At 42.3% G+C, this 25,621-nt stretch overlaps 1 protein-coding gene across 4 annotated transcripts in view; it reads right to left on the minus strand.

Moving 5' to 3' along the window:
- Nucleotides 1-25,621, minus strand: part of DPP6 (dipeptidyl peptidase like 6) — a 544,817-nt gene that overhangs the window by 99,433 nt on the left and 419,763 nt on the right. For all 4 annotated transcript variants that reach the window (XM_063415978.1, XM_063415995.1, XM_063416003.1 and 1 more), the window contains exon 6: nt 16,186-16,238. In XM_063415978.1, coding sequence (XP_063272048.1) covers nt 16,186-16,238 — 53 coding nt within the window. The remainder of the gene's footprint in view (nt 1-16,185; nt 16,239-25,621) is intronic.

Below are 25,621 nucleotides of genomic sequence, written 5' to 3' on the forward strand. Positions count from 1 at the left end.
TAACTGTATTTATACTCAGCACAAATAATTACATTACATATTCTGAAGTCACATTGCAACAACCCTGTGTATCGTAATATCCTACAAACAAGAACTCTACTAAAGCTTGTATAAAATATTCCTCATTAGAAGATCTCAAACTGCTTGAAAAAGTAAGGGTATCATCACCACTGGTCTACAGACAGGAATAACAAGGCAATTTGAGGCCAACATCACTGAAAACCAGAGAAAAAAGCCAAATCCTGCCTGGCCTTTAAGCAAAAGGCACAGTGTTTTCCAGAGCATGTTTTCAAAAGAGAACAAAACCGAATGCAGTAATTAGGCACTGAGTGAATTCTCTTTATTGCCTGTTTGGGGCAGCAGCACAGTCATGCTCCAGCTCTGTCTGTCAGTCCCTGGGGTGCACACTCCCCCTGCACTGGTGCTGTTGCAGCAAGGACAAACACAGCAGCAACAGGAATGCTCAGGATTGATTTTGTGCCATATTTCCACAGTGGAAAACCCCTCATTTCCTCTGAACTCTTCAAAGGCCAGGCAGGAGCAGGGCAGACCCAAGACCTGCTGGCCACAGGTTCCCCTTCCATCACTCCTGCAGGTGGAACCTTCCAGTAAAGCTGACAGGGCTGATGGAGATGGGATGAACTGAGGACATGGAGGGACAAGAGGGGGTTGTTGAGGCACTGACACTTCAAGTCTGAGAGTATCATAATACCCAGCTGGGTTTTGTTTCTACAGGCAAAATGTCACCCACAGCTGCTGCCTGTAGAGTAAAATTGTATATTTTATCATGTTTTCTTTTTTACCTAGAAGGTGTCTTTGTGAGCAGCCTAAAGTCGTTTTTGTAAGGTATGGATAAGAGAATACGTAATGCTCATACTGAGAGCAGCCACAAAATTCCCTTTCCTGTAGAAAGATGAGCCACACAACTTGTTCTGGCTTGTGTGCATTAGCTACTTGAGTTTCCAGTCAGCTGTGCCTTTTAGGAATCAATCTGGTTAGCTATCTTGATTATCTTAACAGAGACTAACCTCTGAGGGAAGAAGGAAAAGAGAAAAACAGTGAATTAAATCAAAACCTCTTTTGGGAAAGAAGAATAGCCCTTCACTATTTGTCAAATGAACTGTCTAGATCTTGGGTTATTTTACCCATGGTGAGAAGAAGAGCAAGAAATTACAAATAGAAGGGGAAATACCATCCTAAATAAACAGATTATACAAATTGTAAGAATTTAAAGCTGTAATGCTTCAGATAACACAGGTGGAGCTCAGGGACAGACGTGCCGGTAACAGCAAATAATTCAGACCCTAGTGCAGCCAAGTCCTGTCAGTTCTGTTCACTGCATCATCTTTTAGAAACGCAGTTTAGAAAACTCTAATGCACTGAGAAATTCTGCATAAACCAGCTTTGGTAGCTGATAAGGCAGAAGGAACAGAAAGCTGTGCTGTAGACAAAACAAAAATAAAAAGCAAAGTCATCTTCTCATTCCTGGGTATAGCCAAGGAAAAACAGAACTGCATCTCCGGAGTTCTTTCTTAAGGTGTCTCACATGGTTGGGAAAACTCTTTTGTAGCAAAATCTTGTGTACATCCATCCTCATGCTGTGAGCTATTCCCTTCTAGCACAGGCTGTGAAGGCAGACTAAGAAGTCTTCCCCCACAAATGCTCCTGAGATGGACATATTCCTCTTGGTATATTTTGGTTTGTTTCTCATCTCTTGAGGAGAATCTTCTTCCCTGAAGCAGCCACACTTATTCACCCACCTGCACAAATTTCAACACCATGTGCAGGGGGGTTGAGAAGACTTCTCCTTGCCAAGCCTGACCTCTCAAGCTTCAGAGAAACTGCAGGAGTCACCTGGAGCTGGGCTGCTCCAGCAGTGGCCAGGGGAACCTCAGCTGTCAGGAAACCCCAAAGGTGGCATGAAAATGGGGTTCACTCCCTTGTGAACCTCACTGTGAAAGACCAAAATCCCACACACCTATTTGGGCTACCTTTGGTTCATGGTCCATGGTGGAATATGCATGGCCTCGTGCTCTGGAAGCCCCATTTACACACCCATTACCAAAGACTCACAGACAGCTTTGGGTTGGAAAGGACCTTAAAGCTCATCTCATTCCAGCCCTTGCCATGAGCAGGGATGCTTCCCACTCTCCTAGGTTTCTTCAAGCCCCATCCAGCCTGGCCTTGAACACTTCCAGGGATGGGATATTCTCTGGGCAAACTGTGTCCTAACTAACTAAAAGTTAACTTCTCTGGGCTGTTCCATCAGCCAGAGAGAGAAGGAGGAGGGGGAGGATGGCCACAACTCTGTGATGCTCTCTTTGAGAAACTCTTAGTGATCCTCAAACTGAAAATCCCTTTTGTAGAGCATTTATCAAACACATTTCCAATTATCCCATGCTATTCTGGGCATTTAACTCTCCTTTGTTAAATTCTTGCAGGGGAGTCAGGCCAAATGCACACCTGTGTCCCAGGAGCACTCTTCCATTTTACAGTTGCATAAATGGGATCTCATGCCAGTCAGCTTCTTCTGGGAAGTATGTGATTCCTATTAATCTATGTCTTCCATAGCTACATCCTTTCTTCTTCTTCAAAACAGCCCGCTTAAAATTCCTCTGTACTTTTTTTCCCTGAATCAATCAATATTATGGGTCATCTCAGCCTCTCCAAAGAGCCAGTGCTCCTCACAGCCCCTCATAATTAGGGCTTGTTTGGATTTGAGCCTGTCCCTTGTGAGCTCATTTGTGCAGGATGCTGGCTTGGAAATGGGCAATTCCAAAGGCTGTCTGTACATCTCTGGCTCCTGGTTTGGGTGAAGAAACAGATTCACTGCTTTCTCACAATATTATCACTATTTCCTCACAAAAAAAGAACCTTAATCTTAATTTCCAGCCAAAGAAATGGCAAGGTTTTATTAAACCATTGCTATTATTTCTTTACATCTTTTAACATGATTGATCTTATAGCTGAGGAAGAAGGGAATAACACATTTCAGACCAGACAGAAGATGACCAGGTGCTACATAAACACTTCCACATTAAAATGACTTGTCTGGACCTGAGGCTGTTAAATTGCTCCAGACACAGGCGTGACTTCAGCACCATGTTCAAAAGACATTACTGAAGTAATAAATTGAGAAATTTGCTCATTTAAGTCAAGATTTCTTGCCAAAAAGTCTCCCCTCAAAATTTCAAAACGAGGAAACTTAGTGAGTGCAAGCAGAGTGCTGACTGCCAGGTCACCTTTGCTTGCAACTGAGCTCAGAACAAGATGTAGACTAAAACAACCTAATCTATCATGTCTGACCTGCATTTGACTTTAAAAATTACTATTATTAATGAGAAACTTGTTTGAAAGAGTTTGTCCTGGTTTTTGGTGAAATTTTTATATCTGTGTGTTCCCCCTTTTGACATTTTCTCCTAAAGAAGGCAAATTTCCCTCAGAGACTTCGTGGCACTGGTTCTCCTTCTGAGCATAAACATGATTAACTCTTCTATATAAAGTTCTTCAAAAGCAACATAAAAATACCCAGTAATTTTCCACTGTAATTGAGGAGTGGCTCCCTTTACTTCAAGAAGAATATTTTACAATGCCAGAGTGAAAATGTCTGAAGCTGACAAAAGCAGTCAAATTATGAGGTATGGTATAAGCTGCTGTTCTATTTTCATAACTAAATTTTAATTTCAAATACAGAACAACAGGATTGGTATGGAAATTCTTTGACTTTGCTGCCACCATGAACAAAAATGCAACAATTTTCATCACTAACTGCTCTGATCTGTCCATCCTCGAAAGAAATAATATAAACTATGTCTATATGCTTTACTGTGGAAAAATTTGAACCTCCTTACTTCACTATGCCATAATTTTGGAAAAAATTTACTGTGCAATTAATATGTTAAATGTCAGTAGTTTATAAGAGTTGAAGAAATAAAGACAGCTACAAAATCGTGTGGGAAAGGCAGAAATACTTCCTCTGGTTATCTGCATCAAGCCAGCACTGAATATTTTGAAAGACAACAGTCCTAAGGAGATCAGCTCACAGTACTTTAGGCATTTTTTATGGTTAAGTATAAAAAACTATCTATGTATCTAAACTATCTGTCTCAGCACCAGAACTCAATGTCTTCACATCTACCTCTAATAACATAAAATCAGACAGCAGCTAAGACAGATTTCTTCTTCCTTAGAAAGGGAGAAAGAAAATAGAGAACAAAATAAAGAATAAATTCAGAAGGGCAATAAAGAACTGGAAATTTCTTAACATTCAAGATTTTTTGATTCTTGATGAAAAACAAACTGGAGAAAATTTGAAAAAAACAAATAAAAAACATGTAAAAACATACAAGTTAATAATAAATGTACAAAGAACCATAGATAAGGACATGGAGGAAGAGAAAAAGATTTCTAAGAGGCAGAAATGCAATTCCTTGAGTAGCAAACACACAATTCTAATGAGTTGTTTTTAATGCATTAATGGCACAATTAAATGACTTGTTTACTTCAAAATTCACCAAGGAGAAGAGGAGACAGGTGCCATTAAGAAAATTTCTTCCCAGGAGATATAGAGCCCTGCTGAGACTCACAGTGAGATAAAATAAAATATCCTACAAATGGGAATAAAGACTTGCCAGAACAGATAATCAAGAAATCAAACTCTTGGAAGATGCAACTAAAAGAATCCTCCTGGAATTCTAATAAAAGTGCTTAATTAGATGGGAAAGGCTCTTCCATTCATCTAGGCTCATCCACTATTAAATATTTAATTCTCACTCACACACACACATATTTTCCTTACAGCACTTTTCAATGAACAAAAGCAGAAGGAGGTGATGAAAACAATTTGAACTTATTAATTTCAACTGCAGATGCACATCAATTCATTCAGCTGCTCTTAAAAACATCAGCACTCACCAACCATTTTTTCCAAGATGAATGAATTCCATGGATTTAGCGTACAAAAGATAAAAAGCAAGGAAATCTAAAACATTTGTCTCTTATTTGGCAATTCTTTTGGATTCAGGGCAACAATATGAGCTCAGAGGTCTTTTTTTATTATAGTCTGCCTATGTCTGTAAACCCCCATCAATGTAATAATGTACTTGCACTTTATTAACAACACCCTAAAATCACAGAATGGTTGGGGTTGGAGAGGACTTTAAAAATCATTTAGTTCCAGCCCCCCTGCCATGGACAACCACACAAAAATCAATCACTTGTCAGAAAAGGAGCCACCAACTCCCATTGGTAATGGCATAAAATGATGGCATAAAATGATGGCCTGCCTTTCTAGTTTAAAAAATATGATTTAAAAGTGCATCAGAGACTGGTAGACAGCCCTGGGTTGCAGTGATGCAGGCTGGAGGAGTGCAAAACATTGATCAAAACCTCTGCATTTCCCCGAGTAAGCAAACAGTGGAATTGGAGCTTGGATTCTGGTAGCATTTAAAATGATGACATTATCATGTTTCTCATGTGACCCCTCTAAATCACAGAAGACAGAGTGAATTTTACTGTATTTTTAAATGGAACTTTTGTTCCTGGAGTCATATTTTGTCGCCTAAAGAGACAATGAGAGGCGATAGCACTCAGGTGATAAACACAACCACTTAAAAGCAATTTTCTCTTACTCATGGAATTTTCTTTTACTCTGTAGATCTTTCTCAGCCAGCTCTGACCTCAGTGCTATGCAAGGCAGGAGGTAAGACACTGGATTTATCTGGGCTGCATTAGTATTTATCTACAACAGAGACATGAAAAATGAAAATCTAAATATTTGAATGCAGTAAAGAAGGCTAGTCAGAATTGCAGTTAGCCAAGGATCAGCTATTCAAAATAAGGGGGGAAAGCATGCAGGTTGAAGAGAAAAAACTTGGTGAGCACTGAGATGTTTCAGAATGAACTGGGAAGATCTTCTGGATGAGCCTGGGTTGAATGTGGTTCTTCTGAGCAGCTCTGCCAATCTAGAGGAAAGGAAGTTTGTGATGAAACTTGAGCATTTTCCACCCAGCTGACCTTGCTGACTTTCAAGTGATAGTAAAAATATGGCACAGTGATGTGATGCCTGCAGAGAGCAATATGGGATTATTAGTACATAAAATGACATACAGAAATGATCTCCTACCACCAGAGACACCAGAAGTGCCTTGTTACAATGAGACCTCACTGGCCATTAGGTCACACTTCTAATTGGGCAAGAGATTGATTCTTGGGCTTGTGCTCTAAAATAATTTAACAGCCCAAGTTATTTGGTTTCACACCAAACCAGAATGATTAAGTATTCTCCGTTTTCTTTTTAAAAACGAAGTCTTTCAGCAAATCTTATTTCTTATGTCAGCAGGATAAGGACATCCTGGAGGTTTGTGTGTAGGTTCTCAGGAGTATTTAAACACTTTTCTGAACAGAATCTCTCCCCACAGAGACTGTGTCATCATCAGTTAAAATTAACATGGCATGCATTTATTTGTGCCATTATTTCCATTTTCTATCAACAGTGATGTGATCACTTTTAAACACCACCACAATTGGCCTGGTTTCAGGTATGGTTTGAAAGTGGGTGGCAAAATCCTCTCCTTACTCAAAGGACAAATCCACCACTCTAACTCTGCACTTCAGCCCCATACCAGAGATGGATAAACCTGAAATCCCCACACAAGAGGGAACGCTTGGGGGGTACAACATCTGCCCTCAGGGCTCTGCATGTGGAAGGTCCTTTCATTCCTCTTATCTCCTTCTCATGTGTGACATGGGAAAGCAACTTTTTGTATTCCAGTCTTACCTCCTCAGATTTCTAGTGGAGCATTCAGTAAATGTTAGGGTAAGAGGTGAAGAGGCATCAGGGCTGGAGTGACACAGCCTGGGCTATCAGCCAGGTATTCCATCACCTTTGCCATTGGGAGACTTTCTCAGTGGTCACTCAGTGCCAAGGAAAATTCTGGCTGTAGCATCCAATTTCCACCCAGAGGTCCTCTCTTGCTTTCCAAAATATCCCCATACCCTTCTTCTCCATTTGTTTTGAGCTCCATAGGGGTTCTGGATGCCCATTTTGGGATAAGAAGGCATTTTTAGACTGCTACCTTTGGTTAGTGATGACCTGTGCAGAGGTCACAGCACCAAGGTGCAAGGACAACAGGGAGCCCCAGGACACATCTGGGGTGCACAAGAGCTGTGCCATGGGTTGCTACATATTTCTCAGAGGTGGGGCACTGTGCAGTCCTCAGTGGCTGGCACAGATCCCTATATAGCCCTCACTATGTCACCTGAGCCCAGGACTATTAAACCCCACAATAGTGAGGAAATGCCCATAATCTTGCAGGTTTGGGTCCTCAAAACTGACATTTTTTCACACGTCCACAAACAAAAGAAGTCTGTATTTTGTAGGATGCACATTCTTTGTGCAGCATCATAGAACAGCAGCACATTGAGAATTTAATGGGCTGAAAGTTTATCACCTAACCACAGCAAGCAATAGTCAAGGCTCATCTGCAGGGTGTCTCTGCAGTGCCACAGCAGTGGAGCCCATCCAGCTCTCTGGGGAAACCTGTGTTTCTTGTTCATGTCCTAGTGGAAACCCCATCCAGGACCTTGAACATTAGGGCAAAATGTAAACAAAAATTCCCGATTCCCACCATGAAAATCCACCTACAATTTTATTCCTGGGAAGGTGATGCATGAAAGCAGCGATTGCACAGGCTGTTAGTCAGTGCTGTGCATCATCACGTTATAAATTCTCTTTCATCCACCTTTATTTCCCTTTTCTGTCAAAACTCTGTACTAACTCAACCATACTGAGTATGAACAAGGAGGAAAGCCCATGGCAAGGAGCTGATTTTTGGTGGTGGCAGTCAGGACGTGCATGAGCCCTCCAGCAGTGACTGTGGTTTGGAGGCTGACCACAGCCTGGGGTCCAGAGGGGGTTTGTTCATCCTGAGGCATGAACTCCCAGGTGCAGACATGTTTCTCAGCAGTGAAGCACATTTATTAATGATTTAGACTTTAATAGGAGCCCTGCCTCCATTTCAGGGGGTGCTGTCTTAGAAATACACAATGGGAGAGTTTGCTTCAAACCTTTCTTCTTTTTCTTTTCTTTTTGATGAGCCATAAGATACTGACCTTTTCTGTAACATAAGGATGTTGGTTGCTGGGCTTTTCTCTGCTAAAGTGCTAACATTTGTGTCTAACTATTAATTACCCAAGTGCTTTTTTCTTTTTTTCAGTCATTACTCTAATTCTTAATATCAAATCCTCCCCTCAGGGGACCATTCCTTATTATTATCACTATACATGGTTTCTAAGGTGTCCACCCACATCACAACTGATTTTGGAAGAAAGAAGTGTGTGGTAGGAATTGCTTTGCCTACACAAGAAAGGAACATTTCACATTCATTAAAAAAAAAAAAAAAAAAAAAAAAAAAAAAAAAAAAAAAAAAAAAAAGCTGGGCAGTGATCAACATGGGTGAGAGAGTGGCAAATCCCCTGGGGAAATGATTTAGTGTTGAGCTGCTGAAGTGGATTTCCTCCCACCAGCACAGCCAAGAGTCCTTCCTGAGCTGCCTTCCAGGCTGAGCTGCTTTCAACCTGCCACAGCTTGGAAGTGAGTGATGCTCAGATAGTGGCTTTGCTTAATGAAATGCTGGTTCTTTCTTTTCAAAGAGGTCCAAAATGTATTCATAAACAAGAAGCTGGTATGTGATTTAACCACTATTCCAGTGATTTACAGAGTTTAATTCAGAAGATTGTAAAAAGCAAGAATCCAAACAGCTCCATCAGGGCTTGAGCCAAATGCCAGCAAACTCAAATGAAAAATTCCTGTCCACATTAGAGGATGTAAGGTCAAGCTCCACAATCAAGCTACCAAATGTAACCATTCCAAGGGCCAGTTTTCTGTTGTCAAAATGCAACTGAAAAAGCATCAGACATCATGAGGATGCTCTTATTTATAGTTTGGCATAAAAGCCACCACACTGTGCTGAAGTGCCTTAATTAACTATATAAACTATCTCAAAATGTGATAAAACCTACAGAATGATAATTGTTAGAGAGGGAGGAGAGAGAAGGAATAGAAATAGCAGGTTCTTCATGAACTGCAGAATATTTTTTTTTACTTATTTAACAAATTTCACATTTACATTTGCTTTTACATACCTTTTCATAAAGATTTTATTTCAACCTCTACAGATCATTCTTGGGGGAAAATATTCATCTGCTCTAAGTAAAATTTAATTAGCTTAAAATGGGTTTTATTAAATACTGTATTTTTTTCCTCTTAAAATAAAATGTGGGCACTAGTAGAAGTTTATAAATGTCAGAGTGAAATTGTGCAGCAGTCTGTACAACAATTACCACATTTTGCCTCCTTTGGGTAAGTACAATTTCTTTTCTTGCTTTGCAGATGGGGACACTGAGGCACAGGATTTTTTAGTGCTACAGAGATGATGCATAACAGGCCAGATCAACATGAAATAGAGCAGGCTTGATCTAATGGGCAGGTGTCTGAAGTAGATTCAGTTCCCTGAAGTTCTTTTATCTATGGTTTTAAATAATGAATCCCAATTTCTTTTTACGGTGAACACAGAAACAGGAACATGTGCAAGGGTAAACTTCTTGTCTTTCAAAATGTACAATAAGAAACACACAAAATTGATTATATTTTCTCTAATTAACTTTAAAGTCCATTTCTTTCCTGCCAGTGGCTTGTGAAAAAATAAAAGGAAGTAGGAAGAATAGTGAGAGCTCTTCAGAGAGATCTACAGACAGCACTTTGAAAATTTACTCACGGTGAAGCACTGGCTCAGTTCCTCTCCCTGTTATCACTTCTGTGGATCTCCAGCACGTTTTGTGCACTCACTCCACTCCTGGGACTTCTCTTGAAGTTACTGGGGCTCAGCGTGGGGCACTCGTGCAGGATTTTACAGACCTGTAAAATCCCTGGCAGTGCAGGCAGGAAGAGCTGAACTCAGCTCCAAGAGCACTCCTGTGCTCCAAGTTCCTCCCAACACAACACATAAATCCAGTATGAAATCTGGATCCTGCTTAGGAGTAATTGTGCACAATTCCCTCCTTCTCAAATGCAAAATCAGGCAGGAGTGGGAATAACTGCTGATTTTCTCCCTGATCCTGGTAAGAACATTTGGAACTGACATGTCCCAGCTGGATGTGCTAAGAGCTCCTGCAAGGGGGGCAGCACTAATCCCTGGCACTTGGCTGTGTCCAGAGGGAAATGGTTCATGCAGAACTGGCTGGGTGCTGGGAGGTCTGAAAAAACATGTTTTATGGTGGGCTTTATTTGGGAGAATGCAAACACAACTGTAAAAAAGTGTACCAGTTCTGCTGGCCACAGCAAAAGATTAAATACAGAAGATTTTAATCCTTGGATATACTATCCAAAATTAGCTCTTGCTTAAGACCTGCAGTGGCAGATCACTCCAGTGGTCCAGCAGCATGCACTGGTGTGAAAACACCTTAACACTGGTGAGGGAAATCCTGCAGCTGGGGTAGGGAAACACTCTGCCCAGTGCCAGCCTGTCCATAAAAACTCTGAAGTAAATAAGTTCTTTTCCCTTATTTCAATGAAGCATGTGAATGACTCAGATAATTCATATCGAGCCCACAAAAGAATAAAACAATTTTCAGTGCCCAGTTTTTGTAAGTAGGTTGTTGCCTGCATGGCTAAATTTTTATTTTTCAAAATTAGGAAAAATAATATTAGGAAATGATTGTTTATGGTACTGGAATCCCACATTTCCCCAGCACCTTGCAGGGGAGCTCCCTGTTCCACAGCTGGACCTGCAGATGCCATCTCAGCACCTACAAATTAATAAGTAGCTGGCAACTGCAATGCTGCCAGCGCAACTGTGGGGTTATGAGAAGAGCCTGTAAAATATTTATAATGGAGGTAGCTGCAAGCAGTAACCAGCAGCTCCCATGAACAGCAGCAGCGCTCGGAGGGGAGGGGTGGGACGGGACGGAGATGCTCGTCCCGGGAACACGGGGCTGGTTCCACTAGATGGCACCCGGAGCCAGCACCGCAGAGTTTTGGGAGCAGCAGCGGCTGCTCTATTTCATGTTGATCTGGCCTGTTATGCATCGTCTCTGTAGCACTAAAAAGTCCTGTGCCTCAGTGTCCCCATCTGCAGAGCAAGGAGGGACACGAAGGGAAAGCGGGACAGGACCCCGAGCATCACCGAGCATCCCCGAGCATTCCTGAGCATCCCCGACATCCCCGACATCCCCAAACATCCCTGAGCATCCCCGAGCATCCCCGACATCCCCGACATCCCCGACATCCCCAAACATCCCCGAGCATCCCTGAGCATCCCTGAGCATCCCCGACATCCCCAAACATCCCTGAGCATCCCCGACATCCCCGACATCCCCGACATCCCCGCCCGGGAGACCCGCGGACCTCAGCGGCTCCCCCTGTGCACACCTCAAACCACTGAATGCAGAAGAAAAATGAGTCAAACCCTGGGGGTGCCGATCCCGAGTTTACCAAGAGGCTGTGAGAAAGCTGAAATAACAGAAGGGAGGTACTAGATCTGAGTGTTCTCTTTCTTCCGCCCCGGGCTTATTTTAATTTTTAAATCCTTTGAGTCTGTGTCAGTGGCATCTATTACACCCATACAGACCTGGCGTGAGGAGTTTACTTTGACAACAGGTCTTGTGGAAAATGTTGCAGTCTTGTATAAAATACCATTTGGGAACATACATACTGAGGACTTTCCCAAATTGGTTTGTCAGATTTATTGAGAGGTCAAAATGAAATCTGGAAAACATTGGTATGAGCTCCTTTTGACTTCAGGCACAGCCTGAATCTGGATATCTGCAGAACGTGGCAAAAATAATTAGAAAATTCCCTTTAAAAAACAATTTATGCTGGCAGATTAATGACATGTTATTTAAAAAGTGATGCCAGAGATTAGGTTAATTGGCTTCCTTATTAGTTAGCCTCAGCAGGGGAGTAGCAAGGGCATGAGCGAGTGGAAATCCTAAATTGCCTGGCCTTCCTGGTGAGGCAGATCATAGCTGAGGATAGGGAGAGGGAGCACAGGGACAGTGACTCTGTCACAGCCTGTTTCCAGGAGTGATTGTCTGCTGAGCAGGAGGGACACTGGAGGGGAGTGAGTTTGTCCCCAGCAGTCACTGCCTCGCCCACTGAGCTGGAGAGATGCTGAGGGCACACACCAACAGGGTGTAAAGCTGTGCCTGCTTGTAAGAGAGGGGAAACTGAAAGCAGTTTGTAAAAATGGCAAAGGGCTCATTGCTCAGTGCAGAATTTTGTCACTGCTGTTATTGACAGGTGGAGGACAAGGATGGCTGCTTGTGGATGGCAAATTTAATCATCACCAAAGGATCTGGAATATCAAACTGAAGTGAACTTTGTGCTGTGTCCTGCCCTCAACAACCTTCATCCACAGATATCCATCACAGCAATATTCTTGTGTTAAATAGGTGATGAAGAGGTTTTTATACCTTCATTCAACAGAGGCTCTACTTTCAGCTATTTCACCACCTGTTATATCACATTCACTGTTCACCTCCTAGACCTGTCCTCTGTTCCTGCACCACCCTAAAATATACACAGAGCTCCACAGGCAGGATAAATGCCTATGGTCCTTGGAAATGGCAGTGTGCTGCCCTGTCCACCACTCACTTTCACCTGGAAGGTCAATGAAATTGTCACTCCACAATACAGTTTACAATGCCTGTTCATGTATCTACAAGCCTGAACTCTGCAAATCTTACCTTTACCAACACAAGGTTCAGTGATCCCTCCAGCCCTTCTTCAGCTCGTGTTCTCCTGATCCACCACCACATCATGCTGTGGGGACACCAATGCCTGACACCCCTGTGTGCCTCCTGGTGTGCTCTCACTTCCCAGATTTCCCCTTCATGCTGAAAATTTCTCCTCTGGCACATCCCACCCTTCAGTTTCCTGCACCACTGCCCAACCAAACTCAGAGAGAAAGGGGAGCCACAGCTGAGTGCACAATAGAGTTGGAGCTGGGGGGAACAAGGTGCTGGTTGTCAGGGACAAAGAAAGGTCATGCATTACTAGAAAACTGCTTGGACCACTGCATTGTTATTTTTTTAGAATTTTTAATACATGTTATGCATGATACTTCTATTTTTTCCACCTTTGTTTTGTCTGGAATAAAACTGCTGTCAGTCAAGCCTTTTTTGCTCTTAGCCAGGCTTGCTGCAGACACAAAGCTTATGTGCTCATGCTGTGTCTTCATCCTGTTGCTGAACACTTTCAGCCCACAAGCTACTGCTCAGATACACTGCCAGAAAGATGGAGTTTTCAAAATCTAAGCATACTGAGTAAATTCCCGGAAAAACCCAGCCCAACCAACCAACACAAAACAAAACATAACCAAACAAAAAAAATGGAAACAAACCAAAACAAACAAAAACAACAAACCAACCGACACAAAACATAACCAAACAAAACAAACTGAAACAAACCAAACCAAACAAAACCCAACCAATCAACCAACCAACCTACCAACCAACCAACACAAAACAAAACATAAGCAAACAAAACAAACGGAAATGAACCAAAAAAACCCCAAAAAACAACCAATCAAACAACCAACCAACCAACACAAAACATAACCAAATAAAAAAACCTGAAACAAATCAAAACAAACAAAATCAACCAACCAACCAACCTACCAACCAATCAACACAAAACATAACCAAACAGAACAAACTGAAACAAACCAAACCAAACAAAACCCAACCAATCAACCAACCAACCAAAAATCTCTCTCACACACACATATAAAAAAAAAATCCTACCCCCCCCCAAAAAAAAAGAAAAGAAAAAAAAAGAAAAAAAAGAAATCAGAAAATAAAGAGCAGATTGGGGCAGGGAAGGGAAGTGACTGAAGAAGTCTGGAGTGTGTCACATGGACACTACAGATTTAATAGGGTTGATGGTGAGAAACCTCTTCATTTCCATGTTCCAACCATCCATGGGAACAATTTAACATCAAGCTCATGATTTTTTGTGGTGAGTGGATAACAAGACAAGCTGGGAAGCAGGCTGCACAAGCTCTAGGGCTCAAAGACTTTACATCATGTATGTCTCTAGTACCCACTTTTTTGTACAAAGTATTGTTTTTCTGTCATTAAGTAGAAGACAAAGAAGTTATTTTAGCTTTGTTGTTATTGTTTGAGGGTTTGTTTGGGTTGCAGGTTTTTTGTGGGGTTTTTTGCTTGTTTTCTCCTGTTAACTTTTTGGTTTGTGTGTGGATGTGTGTGGACTAGTATGCTGAGACAAATCCTTGAGGGGCACCTGAATGGAGCTAGGACTTCTATGCAGAAAAAATGCTGAGAGATGTCTTAATATCTACACTTCTCCATTGTTAAACCCACTGGTTACTGTACCAAAACAACTGGACTGGAAGGAGGGCAGGGGAGTAAAAAATGTAGGCTTTGCAATGTCTGATTTCTAGGCCTTTTGCCCTGAAGACATCACAGCCCTGCTGAAAAGTGAGTTCCCTTGAGGGCTGCCCGGTGGGAAGGCTGCTGATGCACGGTGCTCAGGGCACTGGGAGCTGCCTGCAGACACTGACCCTGGAGGCAAAAATCAACAGGTCTGCAGGACACGTTCCAGTGCTTTCCTGAATCCCAACCCATTTAATAGAGCGGTATTGGGGAGAGAAAACAGAGAGAAACTGAGAGGGGAGGTTCACACTGGATATAAGGAGAAACATCCCGCCCATAAGGACGGTCAGGCAGTGTGACAGGTTGTCCAGTGCAGTCCCCATCCCTGCAGGTTTTCAGAATCCATGTGGATAAACCTCTGAGTAACCTGGTTTGGGTCAGGTTACCATCCTGAGGAGGATGGACTCAGGTGTTTCCAGCCTGAGTTACCTGGTGATCCCATAATCACCCTGCATACAAAACAGAAAGGGTTTTTTAAATCTTGCATGTTTGGCCAGCTGTTTCAAAGATCCAGAACACATCCTGTCTGTTTAGCCATCATGTATCATAATGGCAGCTAGAAGAATCTCAGCAAGTATTTAAATGAGTCATGTGCAGTGCAGTACAGAAATGGCAGAGCACAACTGCATTGTCCCTTTTTATAATTTCTGCACAGTTATCACCTTTAAGGTACTTAAAACACACAACCTGGCAGCGGCTTCCTGGCTTTTAGCTTCATGTTTAGTAACAATGAATTGAGGAACTTTGCTGTGTAAGTCATGCATTTCCATTGGTGCTGTGGAAATGTCACCCTTAAATGCTCTGTTCCAGCACATGCCTACATGTGACTCTGTGGTGACATCCCATTCCTGACCAGCTGGGCCACTGCTTGGATTGCATACAGGAAAAGAATGTATCTTTTAAGGGAAAAGAGGGTAGGCATTAAGAAAAACCCTAACCCTAAACTCTAAAGAAACAAGGCAGGTGACGAGTGGTTGGGTCATGGGGCTGGAACCCAGGCACTATGAAGACAAAGCATAAAAAAGGGGATTAAAAAAACCTGCAACTAATCAAAGCTAAAGAATTGAAGAATCATAGAATGATTGAATGGTTTGGGTTGGAAGGGACCTTAAAATGATCCAGTTCCAACCACCCTGCCCTGAGCAGGGACAACTTCCACCAGAGCAGGTTGCTCAAAGCCCCACCCAACCTTACTTTGAACGCTCCCAGGGATGGGGCAGCCACCACTCCCCTTGGGCATCCTGTGCCAGGCTGCATAACACTCACAGGAAAGAATTTATTCCTCATATACTGTCTAATCCTGCCCTTTTTCAGTTTGAAGCCTTTTCCTAACACTCCATGCCCTTGTAGAAAGTCCCTCTCCAGCCCACTTCAGGCCCCCTTCAGGCACTGAGAGGATGCAATAAGGTCTCCCCAGAGCCCTCTCCTCTCCAGTGCTCTGGTGAGTGGCCAACCATGGCTCTCAGCCAGACACCAGCACATCTATATTCCAGACAAAACCCCTGAAATCTGGAATATGAAATTCATGTAGTCTGACTCTCTGGGGAAGCTGAGTACTTCTGCTTCCAGAGTTTGTCATATTTTGCACAGCACACAGCTGAGTGGATGCTGCAGCTGAAAGCCAGGCCCTTGCAAAGGGCTGTCACAGCAAACCATTTGTCACAATACACATTGTTTTGCAGGATCCTTAATGGCTGAGTTTTTAAATGAAAACATTGAAAAATTGCTTACCCATGAGGTATTTTGCTGAGGACATAATATGCTGTATATGAATGCTGATACACCTGCAAAACAAAATTAAGAAAAAGACAACAACAACAAAAAAAAAAGAGATTAGTAACTGTCACCTGTGTTAACAGTGCTTGATTTTTTTTTTTTTTTCAAAAACAGCCTAGCATTTGTGGCTGAGAAGCTCTTCTAAACACTTCAAAATCTGGAGTAGAAAAGAACAATTCATGGATGCTCTCAGAGCTGTGTTGTTCACCCGGCGCTCGCGGATCGCGCACACCCCGATGCGCGGAGTCGTCGCCATGGCTACCAGGTCTTTGATTAAACCCGGGGCACACGGGCTCTGCCAAGGCTAAATATAGAACAGCCATTAATGAGGACACCTTGGTCAGCTGGAGACATGCTCCATCAGTATAACTACACACAAGGCATGGGGGTTTTTTTGTTTGTTTGGTGGTTTTTTTTTTTTTTTTTTTTTTTTTTTTTTTTTTTGTTTTTTTTTGTTTTTCTTTATTTCCACGTAAATAAAGCAGGGAGCGGTGCTGGGTTGTCAGTCAGGAAATAAAACTGCTTTGAGTCAAGGCATAAAGCTGACCTCATGTTTTCTGTGAGCTGCTAAGTTGCATCTTCATATCAATCTGTGCTCTGTGGGCCTCAGGGAGGAGCTTGCACAGCAGCTCATCTCACAGGGAACAGTTTATTACTTATTTTCTAAGTAGTAAATAATAACACCAGAGCCAATGCCAGTGATTTAAGAGGTGGTGATTTTCCACTGGTGATAGCATTCCCTTACAGTGATCAAGAGTCAGGGCACCAGTGTGAAAGGTTAACTATGAATCATTTTATACAAATTTATACAGGGTGTCACTTTTTCAAATTCTGTCCTGCTACTATATGCAAGTAAATAAATAAATCTCCAAGCAATCATTTTGTTTGGCTTCTACTTAAATCTTTAAACCATTTTTGCTCTCCAGCAGCTCTCAGAAAGCATCCTGTCCCAGAGGACAAAGGAGAAATTTCTTGAATAATTGCTTCACCAAGCAAGTTGATCAAAATTATTTTTTCCTAGCCCACTCTGGTTTTGAACAAGTATATTTTTTTTTTTATGCTTATGCCAAGAAACCATGAGTTGTCCTGGATGGTGCTGCCAGCCCCAGCAGGGGCCATGCCAAGCACATCATTAGTGTCACAGGTAAGCATGACTCACTCCCTGCAGCCCTGGAGGGCAAACCTGCACGGTGGGGTCTAGAACAGCCCTGCAGCCTCTGGGGTCTCAGGGAAGAGGCAGATAAACACGAGGCACATCAGTAAACACAAGGCATAACGTCCTGTAAATATCAAATCAAACTTCTCTGTTACAATCTGAAACCAAACTCTGAATCCTTACACTACTGCATGAGCTCCATGAAACATGCACAGAGGTGAAAGCACTGGATTTCTAGCTGTGAAATGCAGAAACTGATGCTGGATTGATGTGATTTCCTTCTTCCCTGTGCAATTTATGACAAGGACATCATGAGGTCACATCCCCAAATCCTGTCTCCTTTCAGGCATTCAAATCCATGAGGACTCTTCACGCAAGGTGATTCTCTGGTGTGTTGGTATCAGGGAAAGTCTTGCAATATAAGTGAATTCACCACAAGACAGCATTTATTTTAGTACAAGTGCCCTTTTTAGATCCAGCTATGTCAGATGATGTCAAATAAATGACCATTTTCTCACCTTTACCCAATCATACCAAAGAGCTCTTGAATCTTCTGACGTTTATACCTGAGACCTGGCTGATGCAAGCAGCCTTAGAGTTTATTTCAGCTTTGTTGAAGTCCTAAAACTGATACAATTCCTTAAAGAAAAAGCACTGGAAGACTGAATCTGCCTACAGATCTGAAAAACCTGGTAATACATTGTTATTAAATACTGAGACACTTTTGTGTTCTAATATGCTGGCAATAGGTTGGAGAAAATTATGTAGATAAATAAATTCTGATCTGAGGCTGGGACGGTTGTTCAAGGTTATAAGCCATGCTATGTTGTCAAATAACAGAGACTTAAGCCCCCCAAATGAGTATGAACAGATGCCTTCAGTGACAAATTGAAACATGTGGCAGGCTGGAGGGAAAAGAAACAGCCAGGGAAGTTTTGAACCTGCTGGTGTGCTTGCTTGTGATACAGTCCTACAGCCCTGTTGGAGAGTTCAGAGCTGTCTTAGAGGCATTAATAGGGACTGAGGCAAAACATTTTCTTTGCTGAGAGGGCTCAGAACTGAGGAAAACTAAAGTTGCATGACACTCAAAGAGCTCTTTTATTTTCTGAATGTCATTTGTTATCATCTCGGGTCTTTGGCCAGACTCGAAAATATCTCACATCAGCTGTGCTATAGTATACAGACTTCAAAGGCTTGCAGCTGTCAGGGTTCACTCACAGGAGCAAAATTTTCTCAGATAAATTCTTACAATGTGTAGGTTTGATTATGTAAAAAAGAACTACTTGTATGAGCAGAGATTTCAGGATTAGATGTTTACTGTTAATATTAAAGTTGTTAAGGAGACAAGCGCATGCAGCTCAAAAATCCCTCTCAGCCCAACTATTTCAAACCTATTTGGAAAATACTCTGCCAGCAATGGTACTAAACAGACAAGAATCCAAGAGAAAAATCACTTTTTGTCTGAGAAATTAAATGGAGGCTTTTTCTTAGACTTGCAAACCAAATGAAGTCTACTGAACTTTTTGAGAGGATGTCTATGTTTGCTTAATATCTCTACTAAATTTCTCCTGGAGTCAAGATGAATTTGGCTATTCACTTAGCAGTAGGAAAACCCCACAGCAGGGAAAAGTGTAGGGAAGGGATGAGCACTCTTCTGAAATCAAAACTACGCCTCAGAGAATGGAGAGTACTTAAAAGTTAGTATTCACTTCATTAAACCTCTTCCTGAGGCTTGGCCATCAAAAATAGCTGTATAAACTCTGTGCTCCCCTTTTCTATCAAAGAGCATGGTAAAAGCCATTGGCTGATTTGATGCTCTTAGCCCTGATTTGTAGCTGGATTCCAGCAGCATCCCAGCTCCCCTCAGCAGAGAGGCATATTTGGGGGTAGCAGAGGTTTTGGCACTTGTTTTGCTCTGTAGACTCTATGTGTCAAGCCATGCCACCAACAGAAGTCAGAACAGGTTTGAGAGTGCTCTGAAGGGTGCTGAATATCATCACAAGCAGGTCACAGAAGCTCCCACGCCAGCTGTCACCAACAAGTGCTGTGAAAGTCATAATGACAAAACCATTGGGCCAGAAGCACTCTCCTGCTGGGCTTCTCATCCCAGGTCACAGCACAGACCTTGTTTACTTTCAATCTCAATTATGCTCTGCAACCCGTGCATGTTTACACTGAAATCATAAAAGGACTGAGATCTATCTGTTCCACTGAAGTCTTGGAAAGGCAATTATCTCTCTAAAATTCAGAAGAATGCAGGGCTAATTATATGTGACAACACCTTGTTGTGAAGTCACTGACCTCGTTTTATGCAACCAACAGAAGAAACCTGGACCTGGTCAGATGACAGCAGAAATGGAAACACTGCAGCACATGGAGCAGCAGAGAAGGGCATGTGCCTCTCCCATGCCACCAAATTCCAAAGGAAAAAGGAAACTGTGGTTCCAACAAGGTGCAGAAACAAAATGGAAGAAACAATTTCTGTGCTCTGTCACTACAGAGCAAAGCATGTGTGAATGGTAATGTCTCCTTGGAAGCACTTAAGTGCTGTAAGGATACAGGTCCTTGTCCAGCAGGGCTTACTGAAATAGAAACTATATGGTATTTAAGCATGGAGTGGATTTGGACTCATTTATTCACTGTGACTCTTCATATACTTTAAATCAGAATCCAGAACTCTTGTTATTGCCCCAGAGTAACTGCAGAAACATGTGACATATATCCAAGAAATTTGTGAAATGAGTTCTCAGCACCTTATGGCTGGTATGAAAGATTGCACTACCTGCAGAGGGTTTATCACAAGCATCAGGAAAAAAGAAAGAGTTTAGTTTGCACTTCCATCTCCTCTGTCTGTCGGTTTCTGTCTCACTTTGGGGCTGATGCCAGGCCAGCACCAGCAATAATCCACATTTATGGAAGGCTTTCTTTAATGTTTGCATGGCAAGGTGCTGAATCAATACAAAGAAGAGGCACCTCATTGCAAGGAGGTTTACAAGCAAATAAAGGGGGGAAAAGCCCTTGGAAGAAGGTTTCCCAAATCAGCCCAATTCACTCATCTTCCTGCAGGTTTTTCTACTAAAACAGCTGATTTAGGGTCTTACCAGCCAGCATATAAAATAGCTCATGGATTTGGGATTAAACCCAGGTGGACTGGCTGCCATGAGCTCATGACTGTTACTTACTTCATAAATACAGGAATAAAGCATGCTTTGCATCCATTTTCTAAATGGCTCCATAGAGCCACCTGGCCCTTCATACAGTAGTGTTATTCACATTAAAGTATTACCCAGAAAACTCGCAAAAAAAATCCCATAAAACTTAGAGCTCTCAAGGGACCAGTACAGGGCAGAGCAGAAGTGTAAGCTGTTTGCAGCTTGCAAGGCTAAATACAAAATTTCCAGTGATTAGCATCTTTCTTTTTCAGGAACCACACATTTAATCCAAAAAGCCATCCCAGTGCTCCCAAATAAAAATGAACACACCAAACAGTCATCAGAAAGAAAATTGTACAACAGTTTGCAAAAGCCTGAAAATAGCATGAATATATTTTAATGTGATTAATCATAAAGCACTCAGGATTTATCTGGGTAAAATGACTAATTTTTTATTCTGTAACAATAAAGTATATCAACAAATAAGAGATTCCCTCAGGATTCTGAACAGACCCTGGTTTTCTCGAGAATGTATCTGCTTTTACACTGTGTAGTAAGACCATAAAAATATATCACAAGTGGCTGGTGAAACAGGAACTGCCAGATCCATTAAAAGGGTTTCCCACAAAGAGTCTCTAAAAAGACATTTGCTGGAAATAGATTATACAGCCCATTTTCCTACTTATGCTATGAGCAGAGAAATCCCCAAATGCACATGTGAATGTCAAACCAATTGAATAATCCCAAACATTTGACATAATTACATATTCCACCTTTCAAAATGGTCCTGGCGCCCTTAAACAGTAACTAACACCACGATGCAAAATATGCAGGTAAAAGATGATTTGCCAGTTGGCCTTTAGTATCTGTGATATTTAACCAGGCTCTGAAGCTGACAGATTAACAGGGAAAAGAGAATAAAGTAGAATGCAGGAGGGCTGCTGCTATGCATTGGCAAATAGCTCATGCATTTTGTACCTTGTTTTTTCACAATGAAGTGAAAGAGAGGGGAAAACAAGTTCAGGAGGAAAATACCAAGCAAACATTGGCCAAAGGTTGTGTTTCCTTCTCCTGCATGGAGGTACCATGTGTGTAAAGGACACCACAGTCACGTAGGTTCTTCTATTGATCAGTCACCAATAATCAAATCTGATGTTCACTTCACAGCGTAACTGTTTTGTTCATACAGATCTTCCAGGAGAAAAAAGGATAATTATTTGATTAAAAATACCTTACTGCCATAGTCAGTTATGGTAGTCTGTGGAGGATTAAAGCAGGTCACTGTATCTGTTTGCAGAATATTCTGTATCTTTTATGGAAGTCAACATTAAAAACTGAATTTTCATTTGATGTGTCAACATCATTTGCCTTGATCAAAATTCTTTATGATGCCAATAGTTTTGTTGAACCTTTCTGTCTGTTGAGAATAAATTCTTCTTTCGCCATTACATGTTGAACTGGCCCTCCAAAGGGATGAAAAATCCATTCCTGTACCTGAACACCAACTTCTGTGTAATGTTTTGTTCATTTTTGTACTTTCATTCTCCCCTCTATTTGTAATTTAGAGCACAAGGGGTTACCTCTGACTGAGGCATGGTTGGTTAATGGTCTTTCCAATTTTTCCCTCAGTGGAGATAGAATGGTCAACAGTGTTCTCCTCAGCCCAACTATTTTTGCAAAGGATTTTATTTTATTGCTAATTGGCACTCCATAGTAACCAGCTTGGAATTAGATTCTCTCAGAAACATCATGCTATCTTTTCCTTTTGTGTCACTGCAATAAAAAAAGAAAAACTACCGAAATCCATATTGGTATTTTCTAACATGCACTCACTGAATCTTGATTGCTTGCAAGAACAAAACAAATCAATAAAGCTGTATAATCTGAGGTGTCTTCAACATTCTCACCTTTCAGATTCATTGTGATACTGACCTATTTTGCTTTCTTCTGAGACAGCATATTCTCCTTTGTCCCTGCATTGAATTATCCCTTTATATTTCATCCCTTCTCCAGTAATGCACCTCCAGTACAGTCCCATGCTGTGTGTCAACCTGCCTGCACAGCCCTCTAAAGAACTCTGCCCATTCCTCTTCATGCTTCTAATAAATTAGAAAACCCATAATGAAATGCTACCAAGGAGCATTTCCTGAGCTTTGGTTCAGCTGGCAGCCCACAGCCCCCAGCTGCCATCACACCCCTGATGTGGGATGCTCTCACCCTCTGCTCCCTGTCCAGCTGATCAGCCACGTGTGTGACGTGCTCACAGCCACGGGAAGGGCACTCTGGCACTGCTGGGACACTGCAGGGCAGCCTGGGGAGCTCAGGGAGGGCAGACAGGAGGAAAATGGGCTTGAGCAAGAAAGGTGATGAAAAGAAGGGGCCTCTGAATCAACCAACATACAGAGAACTTGGCAACTGGTGCCCCGTGTTGTAATTGTATTTCAGAGGGATTAATTTAACATTTGTGTAAAAGGAGGAAGATACACACTTGGGGAATGCATGTATAAGAGTTGTTAAGGGAAGTAAACCTTTTTGTTGCAAAGAGGAGGGAAGAATCCCAACCCAGCAGTGTGACTGTGCCTGGGTGGGGTGACACAGCCAACATTAAGCTGTCAGTGCCTCACAAGGACCAGCAGGTCTGTGCCTCATCTCAGTCACACCAGTGAGGATCAGGAGCTGCTCACTCACACCCAGTGTCATAGGAAATCACCAACTGGTGGCTCCAGAGACAGGAGGAAACTTTAGCATTTGATTTGGAAGAAGGAAGTAATACAAGAGGCAGTGGATCACCAGGACATGCCTCTATTTGGCATATCCTTTAACCATTTAACCTCCTAAGACTGAAAATCAAATCATTGTCCTTGTTGTTTAAAGGACAACCAGGACAGCTCTTCAGCCATGCAGACCTGTGAATGAGAGGCTTCCTTGGAGAACAATCTCACATCAAGGTGACATCAGGGAGGGACAGCACATTCCTGCCATGGGGACCTTAATTTTGGAAGCATTTGTCATGCAAGCTGGAGCTGATTGTGGCGGGGTCATGCGCTACAGGCAGCACGCACGGTTACTATGTAAATCTCTCCCACAAACATACAGAGGCTGTGCTGGGATTAGAAACTGATTTTCCAAGCACCAAACCAAAGGTCTCTGAAACATCAAAGCCAAGGAGTTATTCCTTGGCAAATAATCTCATCTCAAGTGTGCAAAACAACTGTAAATAAAGCGTGATGGCAATCTCCCCCACAGTAGCAGACGGCCTGCTACTGTGTCGTGAGAGAATGCTGCTAATTCGCCTTCTGTAACAGGATGACGTATTATGGAATGAAGTTTGAGCTATCCCAAACCAGGCCTAAGGTTTGGGCCTGCTGGGCCTCAGATTTGGGTCTGTGTAGAAGTAGATAAGCCTGTGGCGCAGTTAGAATTTAGGTTAAGGTGTGTGCATGCATTAGATAGGACAGTTAGAGCAGAATCATGGTAGCTACCTTAAACTGAGATTGTTTGCATTCTTTTTCACGCTGAATACCAATTAGAAAACACCTGCAACTCTAAACTATTTGAAACTGTATATAACCAGCCATTTCGGGAATAAAGGGGAGAATGTATGATTAGATCATATTGGTCGTGTTCTGCATTGCTCTGTGTCCTGGGTTGAGAAATATAACCAAAAACGTGTATTCTAGTTTCATCTGTTGAAGTCAGTTGGGAGATATTGTTCTTTATCTCTTGTAACTCTAGGGGAGGAAGAGGGCGGATCCCTTCTGTTAATGGGACACCTGATAACACCAGATAAGGCAGGGCCTCCTTATCTCTTCCTCCACCCATCCTCCTACGAGGGATATCCCCTGTGAATGGGCCATTGAAGGCCTCTCACATGACTGATAACATGACCTCATTCCATTGGGAGATGCTCCACCCAGCGGGAGGAGCCAAAGCCTTTCCATGGGATAAAACCTGCAATCCCAAACTCCAAGATTGCTGTTTTCCACTGGATTCTCAGAGGATGACTGGACTTTCTGACAATCATCTCTACTTCAACGGAGCCACATCTGTCACTCTGGGAGGACTTGTTTCAGGCTGCTTCCAACACCCTGACCAACAGGTCTCAGGTTTGCATTTTGACTCTGTTAGTGGTCCTTTGTACTATTGCATTTGTCTTATTTTACTTTTATTTTATTTTTCTCTTTCTTGTTGTTTGTTCTCTCTCTATTAAATTGTATTTCTGACTTGGGAGTATCACTGGTTTTGCTTTCAAACCAGTACACTCTGTTCCAGCTTCCATATAGTTAATAGAGACCCTGGTTTCAACCTTTCACAAAGTGATTATCTGTCTCAGCTGCTTGATGATAATAATTCTTTATTAAAAGATTAGTTTTCAAAGGACACTTTTGAGAGTCTCGTACTGCTGTCAGCACCAGCAGGGAGTGCCGAGGCAGGCTCGGGGATCCCTGGCTCTGCGGCAGCACAGAGAGGAGAGGATGGATGCTCCTTTTGCTGCTCCAGCAGCAGCCAGGCTGCAGGTATTAACACACAGCTCGTGTGCCAGCCCTCGCCCCTCGGAGAGCATTAATCCAGTCTGCCAACTGCTGCTGCGCTCTAGCACAGCTCTGCCCTGCCAAGCAATCACAAAAGGCTCCTTCTGCTCCCGAGCCACCTGTCCCTCACAGCGCTCCACTGGCACCACAAAGCCCTTGGAGTCACTGGCTTAAAGGACGACTGCTCCATTTTTAACTGGGAAATAAAATGGGAGGTGCAAAGCCCTCTGTAGGATTTGTGCACCAGCCTTTGTGCACTTGTTGATGCTCAGGTTATTGGGGAGTAGCCACAAGGAAGTTACAAAGGATTATGAATGAGGGTTATGAATAATGAGCTCATTCTTTCATTGATCTTTTCAAAATTTTATCAATATCCACATCACAGATGTAAACCCCCAGGTTTCCCCTCTCACCCTCTATTCAGAAACTTGGAAATGGGAATGAAATTATCTAGTACATAGTTGTGATTCTGACACACCAAACAATATATCTAAGGAAATGAACTAGAAGATGAACAAATGTTATTATGTATTTACAAGTACAAAAATAGC

The sequence above is a fragment of the Prinia subflava genome, chromosome 1, assembly GCF_021018805.1.
Source record: "Prinia subflava isolate CZ2003 ecotype Zambia chromosome 1, Cam_Psub_1.2, whole genome shotgun sequence".
Taxonomy (NCBI): domain Eukaryota; kingdom Metazoa; phylum Chordata; class Aves; order Passeriformes; family Cisticolidae; genus Prinia; species Prinia subflava.